Source organism: Manacus candei, unplaced genomic scaffold (assembly GCF_025592945.1).
Source record: "Manacus candei isolate 608988 ecotype Guabito, Panama unplaced genomic scaffold, ASM2559294v1 h1tg000071l, whole genome shotgun sequence".
In the NCBI taxonomy this organism is placed as follows: Eukaryota; Metazoa; Chordata; class Aves; order Passeriformes; family Pipridae; genus Manacus; species Manacus candei.
In genome coordinates this window covers 4,497,204-4,507,484 of record NW_026138119.1, presented here as the reverse complement: position 1 = coordinate 4,507,484, position 10,281 = coordinate 4,497,204, and the positions used below count along the sequence as shown (strand labels likewise).

Here is a 10,281-nt window from a genome sequence, read left to right as displayed (position 1 = left end):
CCCCCACGGCTGGTAAAGATGAGGAAAGCTCTACCTTCCCAAAAAATCAAATACATCCTAAATGCTTCCTTGAGCTGATTCACTTGGCTGAGCTCTGATTTGATATATGAAACAAAAGACAAGGCAACAGAAAGCAACATATTTTTTCAGTGTCAAGGTGAAGCACTTCCCATCACCCAGCCCATCTCTGCTGGGGTTAATGTGCATCAATAATATTTAAATGATCAAAGTTTTTCAGCAGAGACAGTGATGGGGGTTTTTTCTGACTTGTCATGCTTGTTTTCCTTAAAGAGGCAATGACCTGCTGTAGTCAAGGCTTGCAGTTTGGCACGCAGGAGCGTTTTGAGAAGCGTTATCTCCCGAACAGAACAGCAGCCTCATGTTTCCCTGCACAACAACCTTTCTTAGCCTAAAATGCTTTGCATCCCATTTCCTTGATCTGGCTAAGTGCTTGCATGCTGAAAATCCCACCCTCCCTCCAGCTGTCCTTCTGGCAGGGAAGAGACAGCATCTTCTCTCTGGAGAGTACAGTCACTGCTCCTTTGGTTATCTAATCAGGGAGGGCAACATTCACTCAGGGCCCTGCGAAACCGGCTGAGCTGCACAAAATGCATCCGAGGTCTTGTGCAGGAGGAGGGAGCTGGGGAAGCCTCCCCTCCCAGAGCAGATGCTCTCTGCCATTTCCCCAGTAGCTTTCACAAAGGAAGAAAAATGTGGAGTACTCCAGGGACTGAAGCATTCGGCTCTTCCCTCTCCTGCTCACCAGGTCTGTGTGTGCAGGGCACAGGCAGCGCCCGAGAGTCTGGCCCCGAGGCCAGAGCAGAGTGTGAAGGGAGGGCAAGAAAATAAATGTCCCCCACCCACGCTCCTGGCCTGTGTGAGCCAGAGCTGGCTGTGGCTCAGTTTCTCAAGGCTTTGTGTGGGTTTTCCAGCGTTTCTCCTAACTACAAAACATTTTGCCTCTCTGCCTTTTTAAAAAAGTCCGTGATTTTGTCTCTGCACCAAGCACAAGGAACTGGGAAGCACAAACCTTCCTGTCCTGGTCAAGCTGGGAGCTTTTTTAGTGTTCAGCTTGCTAAGAACAAAAGGGCAGCACAAGGGTGGTGAGACGAGACAAATCCCCCCTGATAAGCACAGGGTTCAAGCAGCCTCTGCCATCCATAACATCCCAAACAAAACCACCTACAAGTAATTTCCTCCCTTTTCCTGGAAAACTTCTCCCCAGAGGTCCTGGCGGGCTGGAGAGAGTCACTGCTGGAACAGGGGGTTGGACTGAGCTGTGCTTGTCAAGTATCACCCGAGACCCTCCCTCACAAAGGGGTTTCTCTCCTGCTCCTGGGCTTGGAGCACAATTCCAGGCCGTGTGTTTCCACCTAATAAAATGCTTACTCACTTGCAGGAGGCACTTCGACATCCTTGGCCGCACATTGCTAGATAAGGACCATAAAAAGAATGTATTGCTATTATAGGTGATACAGCAATATGTATCCCCAAATGAAAGATCCTTTATAAGCCTGGTTATTATTCTGGCAGTAACCTCAGATCACTCTCCACGGGCTCAACTCAGCTCAAGTGTTAGCGAGCGTCTCGCCACCGTGAACAGGGACTGCGAGGTGCCACGTTTCCCTTCTGCTGTCTCAGTATATTCTCTATCATCCCAAGTCGGGAAAACACTTCCCTCTTTCTTCCGCGCATGTCAAAAGCACCATTTGCCATTTAGATTTAGGGAGCCAAATATAGCCCCGGTATAAACAGGTGCGAGCCCGCATATGTCAATAGAATTACACCTGCTTATAATGGCTTTACATTTGGCCCTTGAGCCCTGGGGATCCCTTTGAGAGCAGAGGCTGTATTAAATATTAAGGGCCTTATTCTCCACCCCTGCCTACGCTGGAGTAATTAAATCTCGGTGCAGACCCATTGATTTCCAACCGCGCGCTCTCCCTGCGCGAGGAGGGAGGGGGCAGAGCTGTCCCCTCGAGGAAAATCACATCTGTTCTGCTCCTCGCAGAAATTTCACCCAGAAGAAAACTACACCCAGCATTAAGTATCTGCAAAATCCGTCAGGGTAAAAGAATGCAAATGGTCTAAAATTAAACATTTGCTGCAACTCTTCCCCATTCCCTCCTGCCTGTGGCAGCAGCACCGCCGGCAGCTGCTTGCTTTGGGCTCCCGTGCCTGTGCGTGCCACAGAGCATCTCTTCCCTTCCCACCATCAGGACCCTCGGAGCCAGACCTGTCTGTTTAAGCCAGGAGCTGGGTGATTTCCCATCCTCCAAGCCTGCTCCTGGATCTCCTGAATCGCTGTGTAACCTTGGACAAGCCCCACAGCTGCCGCCAGCCTCCCCAGGGTGTTACGCTCATTAGTTAATTCTGGTGCTTTGCCTGGAGCTAGCGCCTTTTACCTGTGTCTATACAAGTATTATTGCCAGCTTCTGATCTTTTGAGCTCGCTGGGCTGAGAAAAACGACTTTGGTTTTTCCTTAAATGCCATGGAGTTTAGAAGTGTGACGACTCACACTGTGCTGTTATTCTTTCCAATTGAAACCTAATGATGCGTGCATATCACTTAACTCTGATGTCAATAATCAGCACACCACTTGGTCTTTGCCGTGGCTATTAGAGGGAATGAAAATGAAATACCAACTCCTTTTTATCCTGTTACGGTACCATAATAACTAATAAAGAAGTAATAAGTGAGACGTGGGGAATTTCCAGGGGAGTCATTACTACCGAGCAGACCTAAAGGCACAAAGTGAAATCCAGGAATATTAGCCAGCCCTGGATTCCCAGCCAGTGCTTCTCACTTAAGTTATACTGCTGCTGTAAAGTGAGTGTTTACAGAAGAAGTTAGTATGTGGAAAGTATCAGACTGTGTCCTCACCAGAGGAGTGGAAAATTGAGCCAGAATCAAAGACATCCTTGCAGACAAAGACCACCCTGTGCATCAGCGTCACATTTAGGCTGGGCCACAGTCAAGACACAATGCCAGCATTTCATAAATCTCACTTATGCTCCAGAATATGGGAAACGTTTCCCAGAAGAGCTCTAAATCACCTCTGTCTTGTCAAAGGATGGGTCGTGCGTTTTCCAGGGACTCTTAGATGGGAGAAGCCACATAGAGACCTCAGAGCAATGGGCCAAAGGAAATCATGTAACAAAATACTGAGTCAATGAGGTTCAAACCACATACAAGCTGGACAATGCATTTTCTGGCTTAGGAATTATTGAATTCTTGGTTAGGAGGGAGCAGTTATTTTTTTTGGTGGTCATGTACATAGGAGGCAGTGGGAATTCTTTGGTTTTCCTCCCCATAAATGAACTGACATTTATCCATTTCATCCAGAACAACACTACACACAGCATTAATTATTTGCAAAATGCGTCAAGGTAAAAGAATGCAAATGGTCTAAAATTAAACATTTGCTGCAACTCTTCCCCATTCTCTCTTGCCTGTGGCAGACAAAAACCTGTTGTTGCTTTGGAATCCGGTCTCCAGCCACTGCCCTGTGCAGGGAAAACTTGGACCTTTACCTGCCAAAGCTTTATCTGCCTTGTCCAGAGCTGGAGCCTCCCTGCCCCTCAGCATGGACTCAACAGAGTTGACCTAAGCAACCCCTTCTCCAGCCCCATGCTAGAAGGTGCTGTCACACTTTGCAGCCCTGCATCTTAATTCCCCCACCTTACCAAAGAAAAACCCGGTTTGGTTAAATCCCAAAGCACATTCCCACCATTATCAAGCATTTCCCAGCCATCTGATTTCCCCATCTCCGAGTTCCTGCTTTGTTTATCCTATTAATTCCAACCACCCCCTCTTCCCCCAACACACACGCACGCAGCCTCATTTACAGCATCTTCGCCAGCAGAAGCCTCCCCAAAATATTCAGGGCACACCATGCGAGGACTTACACGTGTGGGGAAACCCTCGTGACTGGAGATTTTTTTTTTTTCCCCTCGAAACATGATCTCATGATTTTAATTTTTTTTTTTTTTTTTTTTTTTTTTTTTTTTAAAGCTCTTAAAGGAAAAAAATAACAGAGGAGCCCCGAGGAGCGGCATTCCCGGCTGCCGTTATCCAAGCGGGGGCAGCGGGACGGCGCGGATGCTGCACCGGGAGCCGCGGGGCCGCCGGAGCCGAAGGCTCCCGCTCGCATCCTCCTCTTCCTCGGGTGGTTTTCCCTCCCTCCTCCTCCTCCCCCCCGCCCTGCATTTCCTCCTGCACCTTTAAGAAGCCCATTGCCGCCGGTGGGATGGTGTGTGCTAAAGCTACACAGAGGAAGTTACGCAGCCGGGATCAGGCACGGAGATAAAAGCTCCGATTGTGATTGAAAGTGAGAGCAAAAGGGATTTCAGCCTCGGCATTAACTTGCGAGGGGAGCCGGGATTGCACAAAGCTCCCCCGGCCATCTGCCCTTGGGGGCCGGCGGCGCAGCGCCTGCCCGCCGCGCTGGGCTGGGCTTAGCTGGGCTGGGCTGGGGGGTGTGTTTGGGGATCCCCCCGGCCCCGAAGTTGCTCCGCCGGGAGCCCCGCACCGCAGAGCTCCCTCCCGGTAAGGACCCGCAGCGCCGAGCCCCGGGGATGGGGGGAAAAGGGGGAGAAAGGGAGGCGGAGGGGGGGGCGGGCAGCGCCGGCATCTGCCCCATCCCCAAACCCCGCGTGTCCCCCGCACCTCCCAAGTTGTTCCCAGGCTTTCCTGGGGTGTCCCGCTCTGCGTCGCCCTTCCCGGAACATCCCCATCTCCCCGCCGCGGGATGGGGTTTATTTTCCCACTTCGGAGTTTGGGAAGCCCGGGGGGCTCCCCTCGCCCCGCCGATTCCCGCTCCAGCCCTGGCAACCGCCCCCCAAAGTCCTTCGGGGTAAAAGAAACCGGGGAGGATGGGGCGGGAGGAGGGGGGAGCGGCATCGGGTTTTGCCGGGAACCGCGAATCCATCAGGGAGAGCGGCGGGATGCGAGTGGGATTTACGGGTTTTTCCGCTGGGAGCTTTGAGCCGCGCAGCGTTGTCGCGGGGTTCATGGTCCCGGCACCCCGCGGGGGCTCCCCAGCTTCGCTGTTAGGGGCGCGGGGAAGGGATGATCAGTGTGGGAAAGAGGAGAAGAACTCCCGCTCCGTGAGCGCGGGGGGGAGAGCGGAGGGTGCGTGGGGAAAGCAACACTTCTGAGAGAAAATTAAAAACTCCTTCATTGAGTTTACTTTCTGCTCTTAATTCCAGAGCAGCTCAGTTGTTGCTCAGCGTTGTCCCTTTATTTCAATAGGGTGTTAATCCAATAATAAGAAAAAAACCGGAGCCAGCTAAGTCAAGACACAATCTAATTTTGTGTTTCTAATACTCCGGCTATCAGTCCCCAGCGAGTGCTGAGTACTCTTCAAAGAGAACAAAGAGCATTGATTCTATTTGTTCCCATGAACTGCAGTTTCTTAATAATATCAGGTGAAGATTTATTTTCTAAGAATCAAACCAAATCAAGCAGGGTGAAACCTTTAATTCAGGGAGCCTCTCTGCCCCGTTTGCAGTATGTTGGCTCATTTCAGAGCAACACTCCAACTATTTCTGCAGAGGGACTGGACTGGCAAAGTGTTGCACCTCAGACTTCTCCCCAGATCCGCTCCCCTGGCTGGTGGATTGAGAGTAAATACATTTTTTCCCAGCAAGTTTTTATTTCCCTGGGAATCTATGACATTTAGCCAGCATAACAAGACACTAATAGATATTATAGATCCTTTCTACCCGAGTTTTTCCCTGACAGCCATTCAAGTGCAAAATATAATTGTCGAGGCTATGAAAATAGATCCATAAACTTAACAGCACTGGAGTCCTCATTAAAACTACCCTGCTTGTTTTCTACACCAGTCTCACACTTTCTGCTGTTATCAGGCACTTGGCAGTGACCAGTTTGATGTAATAATTAGGAACCGACTTGTTATAACTGAAAAGACAGCTCTGATGCAAGTAGGACTTATAAACACTGTGTCACACCGGCTTATTATTTTTACTACATTTACTCATAATGTAAAAATAGCAGCCAGTCTATTCTTTTTCTGGGAGTTTATTCAGGTCCAACGCAGCTATAATAGGCTGTTTGTTGAGAGCTGGCAATGAAGCATGAGAGACAGCTTCTCTTTTCTGAACTCATTCATCTCAATCAGCAATCCTTCGACCAAAAAGGGGAGAAAGGGAGATGGTAGCACGGCGGGGTGAAGCCCCCGAACATGGATCAATGCATCTGTTAACCTGGAGTTTCTGAGCTTTAGCAGCTGAGCTTTACGAGAAAGCAGATGCTAAACGTGCTGTTGAAGTAGACATTCTTAAATTGTGGAAGAAAAGTTGGGGAAACAAGTAGAAAGGGAATTATCCCGAGCTAAATTTCTGTTCTGGATAGGTGCCTCCTGCCTTCTCAGATGAGACCTTCCTCCTGAATCTAATGCTGAGAGAGGGTTTGATGTTTTTTTTTCTCCTTCAGGTCTTTGTCATTTTGGTTTGTAATTACTTACAGTTTTTATAGCTCTACTGGAAAGACAACAAAATTGCAGAAATGTTGTTCTAACCTGAAATGAATACTGGGAAGGTCATTGCTCTTTGTATTAGGTGAACCTAAATGTTATTAGGACTTTAAATTGTTTTTTATTAAATGTTATTGTTCAGATAAATCATATGTGGGGATGCTGGACAATGTATCTGTCTCCCCAGCTGTCTTATTTATTTGCTTAGCTTTTTTAAGACTATCAATTTGTCTGTCTATCCCTGCTCTGTGTCTGCATATTCTCCATCTTCTAATGACCTATAGCTCCTTCTTGATATTATTTGAAGACCCATTAGAGCTCCTGTTGACCAGCTGCTGTTACAAAGCAGATACCTTAAATGGGGCAGTGCTCCTTCCCTTCTCCCAGACAGCAGAAAAGCCATAAGCATCTTGCTATGGATTGGTTTTTATTAAAGCTGTATATCTCCCTGGTACAAAAACCTGTCTGGTGGCTTGGGAAGCCCAGCTGAGGATTCTGCCTCCTTGGGGACCCCTGTTCTTACAAGTCTTGTTGCTCTGACTGTCCCCCCTTGCTCCCACCCAATTTGTCTTTCGATTTCTTGCAGGTGCCGCCTGCTGATGAGCTGTCCCTTTGCCCTGACCATGAAAGGGAGAGGAGACCTCAGGTAGCCACATGGATTGCAGCTGAAGGCTTTGGGAACTTGGTGCTCGGTTGCCAAAAGGCAGAGTTGGACAAATCCTTGCCTGCGAGTGCCTCACCACCACCACAGGACACGGCAGGAGCAGCAGAGACCAGCACTGCTCCTGTCAACCCAGTGACCACCTAGCATCCTGCTGGGACCACCACGGATCTTGACACCTGACCTGTTCATGTTGACGCAACCATCCTTTGGGAAAAAGGAATTTTAGCTCCAAAGGATCTCTCTTGTCAGAGTTGTACTGATGACCAGATGCTCTATTCATTTTATATGTTAATGTTCGAACTCCCTAGTAATTAAGGCAGACACAGTTTAAGGCACTTCCCCAGCGACGCATTTGCAGCAGACAAGAAGGTTGAGGAAAACCTGATCCAGCACCATCTCACGGCCTCTCCAATTTACTCCTATCAAATTTCATCAGCAACTCAGAACTTGATCTTTCTATTGATTGACTGGAGTCACCTCTAGATATTTTCATGCTGATTTGGAAGACCTTTCGTACAATAAAAGGGGGGAAAAATGAGGTTAAGGAAGACTTTTGACCACTGATCAGCAACTCTGGCCAAAACTTTCCCAATCAAGTGAATTGCAAAGTTGGCTTCTGTGCCGAGAGGAACTTTCCACATCCAGACACAGCGGGCAGAGTGGGATCATCCCTGTTACCGTCTGGGTCTCCTTCGACTGGATCATTTTTAGATGAGGAGTTTCCATGCTGATCCTGAGAGCAACCCCTAGCCCAGTAGCCGCCTTCCTCGGGACTCCCGGCACTGCCCTCGCCCAGGGACCCCGCGCGTGGCCGCAGCTGCCATGCTCCACCTGGTTGCTCTCCTCTTGCACTGTGTCCCCTTGGCCATGGGACAGTATGACATTTGCAAGTCCTGGGTGACCACGGACGATGGCCCCTCATGGGAGTTTTATGCCTGCCAGCCCAAGGCCATGCGGATGAAGGATTATGTGACGGTCCGGGTGGATCCGGCAGGAATCACTTGTGGGGACCCGCCCGAGAGGTTCTGCACCCATGTAAGTGTTTCCCTCCTTATCTGATGGGTTATAACAGGCTCTGCTGGTGGCCAGAGGCAGCATCCTGCCAATGTGCCATTGTAAGGACATTTTGGTTCAGAGTGGCCACAGTGGATGCTGCCTGGAGCTCTCAATCTCCTGGTCTGCAAAGTGGGGGAAGGCATCCTGCCCATCCCAGTGCTGTGCCAAGGAGAAGTCAGTCCTACAGCAGGGATGGTGGAGGGGAGGGCAAGGGGGAGCTGGGGAGGGCTGAACAAGTCCTGGGTAAGGTCTGGGTTTTGGAAAAGCTCTGCCCCCAGTGAGCACTCAACCCGAGCTGCTCCAAGCACATCCCTTCTGCTTGCTAAAGCATGTGGGGTGTGCTCACCAGGCCCACCCCAAAGGGCTGCTCCAGCACGGGAGAGCTGGGTACATTATCTCTGAGTAAGAGTGAAGGGCAGGTCGTTGAGGGCCAGTGTGGCCCCTGCACACTGACAGCTCTGGCAGTTGGCCTGACAGCCATAAATTTCACTGAAATACCTGAAAATGTGGTTCTCCCTCTCCTCTAACCTCCCCGTGAAAAGACTCTGTGGACAGACATTTGCCCTTGTAGTTAAAATCTTTAACTTATTTTCTCTTAAATATTAATCATCACATTTCATTCCGTGCACCACAAAGCTCAGCAGGAGCATTTGATTTATAATTCACAAGGCCTTACATTGTTAAAGAATTCAGGGGTCAAAGCAAAGAGCAAAACAGTAATGCCCCCTCTCAAATGTCCCCCAGGAGTGGTCCAAGCACACAATTAAGGGACAGGGACCAAGCCAGCCCATGCTGACAGGGTTTCCATTGTGGTGAGCACTGGACAAGGAGGTATTCTAAAAGAGTTATTCTAAAAGAGTATGTTATTCTTTCATTACCTATAATGAGGAGGGGAGTTCTCCCTCTAAATCAGTACAGAGTCCCACTTTCTATTGCCAGTGCTATCCAGGCTTGTGTACCCTGTGCCTCAGTTTGCCACCTAGGAAATACCCTGGGCCCAACCAGCTCAGAGCACCTCTTGAAAATCCAAGAGAAAAATGCTGCTTTGATACCAAGGGACCCCAAACATTTATGACCATCAGGACATGCTGCCAGTAGTTACCCAGTTCCCTCCAGCCTAAGGGGTCTCATTAGTACCAGGGAAGACATTTCCACTAATTCCAGATAAGTAGCAGCTTTACCTTTTAAAAGATCGTTTGAAAAGAAAGATTAAGTCCAAGGTTGCAAATAAAACCGTTAACTATTGATGGGTGGGTCTGTATTTCCATTTATCTGACTGGCAGCAGAAGGATTAAAAGGAGAACACCAAAGTGCTTTGCACTACAGTCACTGCAGCTCTTTGCAAACCCTTTCTGGTTAAGGATGCTCCAGACTTCAGCTCCACTGACCTCCAAGGAAGCAAAAGACACAAACTGCAATCAGCCCTCCACATCTCTTGATTCAGTCAATACCGAGCTAAAATCTTTCTATTCTGGGCACCGGCAGCGTTTCCGTGTAGCGTACGCCTGCCATGTGCTGGAACACTTGCAAACACAGTGTACAGCCGTGAATGAGAGCTACACAAATGCAAAACATGGATTTGCCTTCCTGTCCCTGCCTCACCCCAGCCTGGCCCAGCTTTTGTTTTCCAGAACAGAAACGAGCGCTCACAGCAATGTCCCCGAGCAATTCCCTGATGAAGAATCAAGCTAAGAACAGGAATGATATGTTGCAATATAATTTTTTAGATTTTTGGGAGAGGCTTATGAAATTCCACTGTATTCATGGCCCTTTCCCCCCCTCTCTGACACCAGCACTATCCTCTCCAGAGGACTAAAGAGTTACAAAAACAAAGCAGAGGAAGAGCAGCCCTTCTGAGGTGAGCAAAGAGCCCACCCAGCACTTAGTGCACAGAGCAGGAGGTGGCTGCAGGAGAGATCCAGCCTTAGCACTGGAGTGGTGTGGGCTGGGAGGCCATCAAGGTAAATTTTCACAGGGAATGACATGTGGCCACTTACTGCTGAGCATCCCCTTATGGTCAGCAGAAAGTGGAATCAGCAAGAAATGGCCCTTCCACCGCCG

General features: G+C 49.2%; 1 protein-coding gene across 1 annotated transcript in view; it reads left to right on the top strand.

The window, feature by feature from the left end:
- The first annotated feature begins 4,014 nt into the window (after positions 1 to 4,014).
- The window catches only part of NTNG2 (netrin G2), a 46,712-nt gene continuing 40,445 nt past the window's right edge, over positions 4,015 to 10,281 (top strand). Inside the window, 2 exon segments of the mRNA XM_051807608.1 lie at positions 4,015 to 4,549; positions 7,087 to 8,199. Of these exon segments, the coding sequence (XP_051663568.1) occupies positions 7,987 to 8,199 (213 nt within the window). The 5' untranslated portion in view covers positions 4,015 to 4,549; positions 7,087 to 7,986.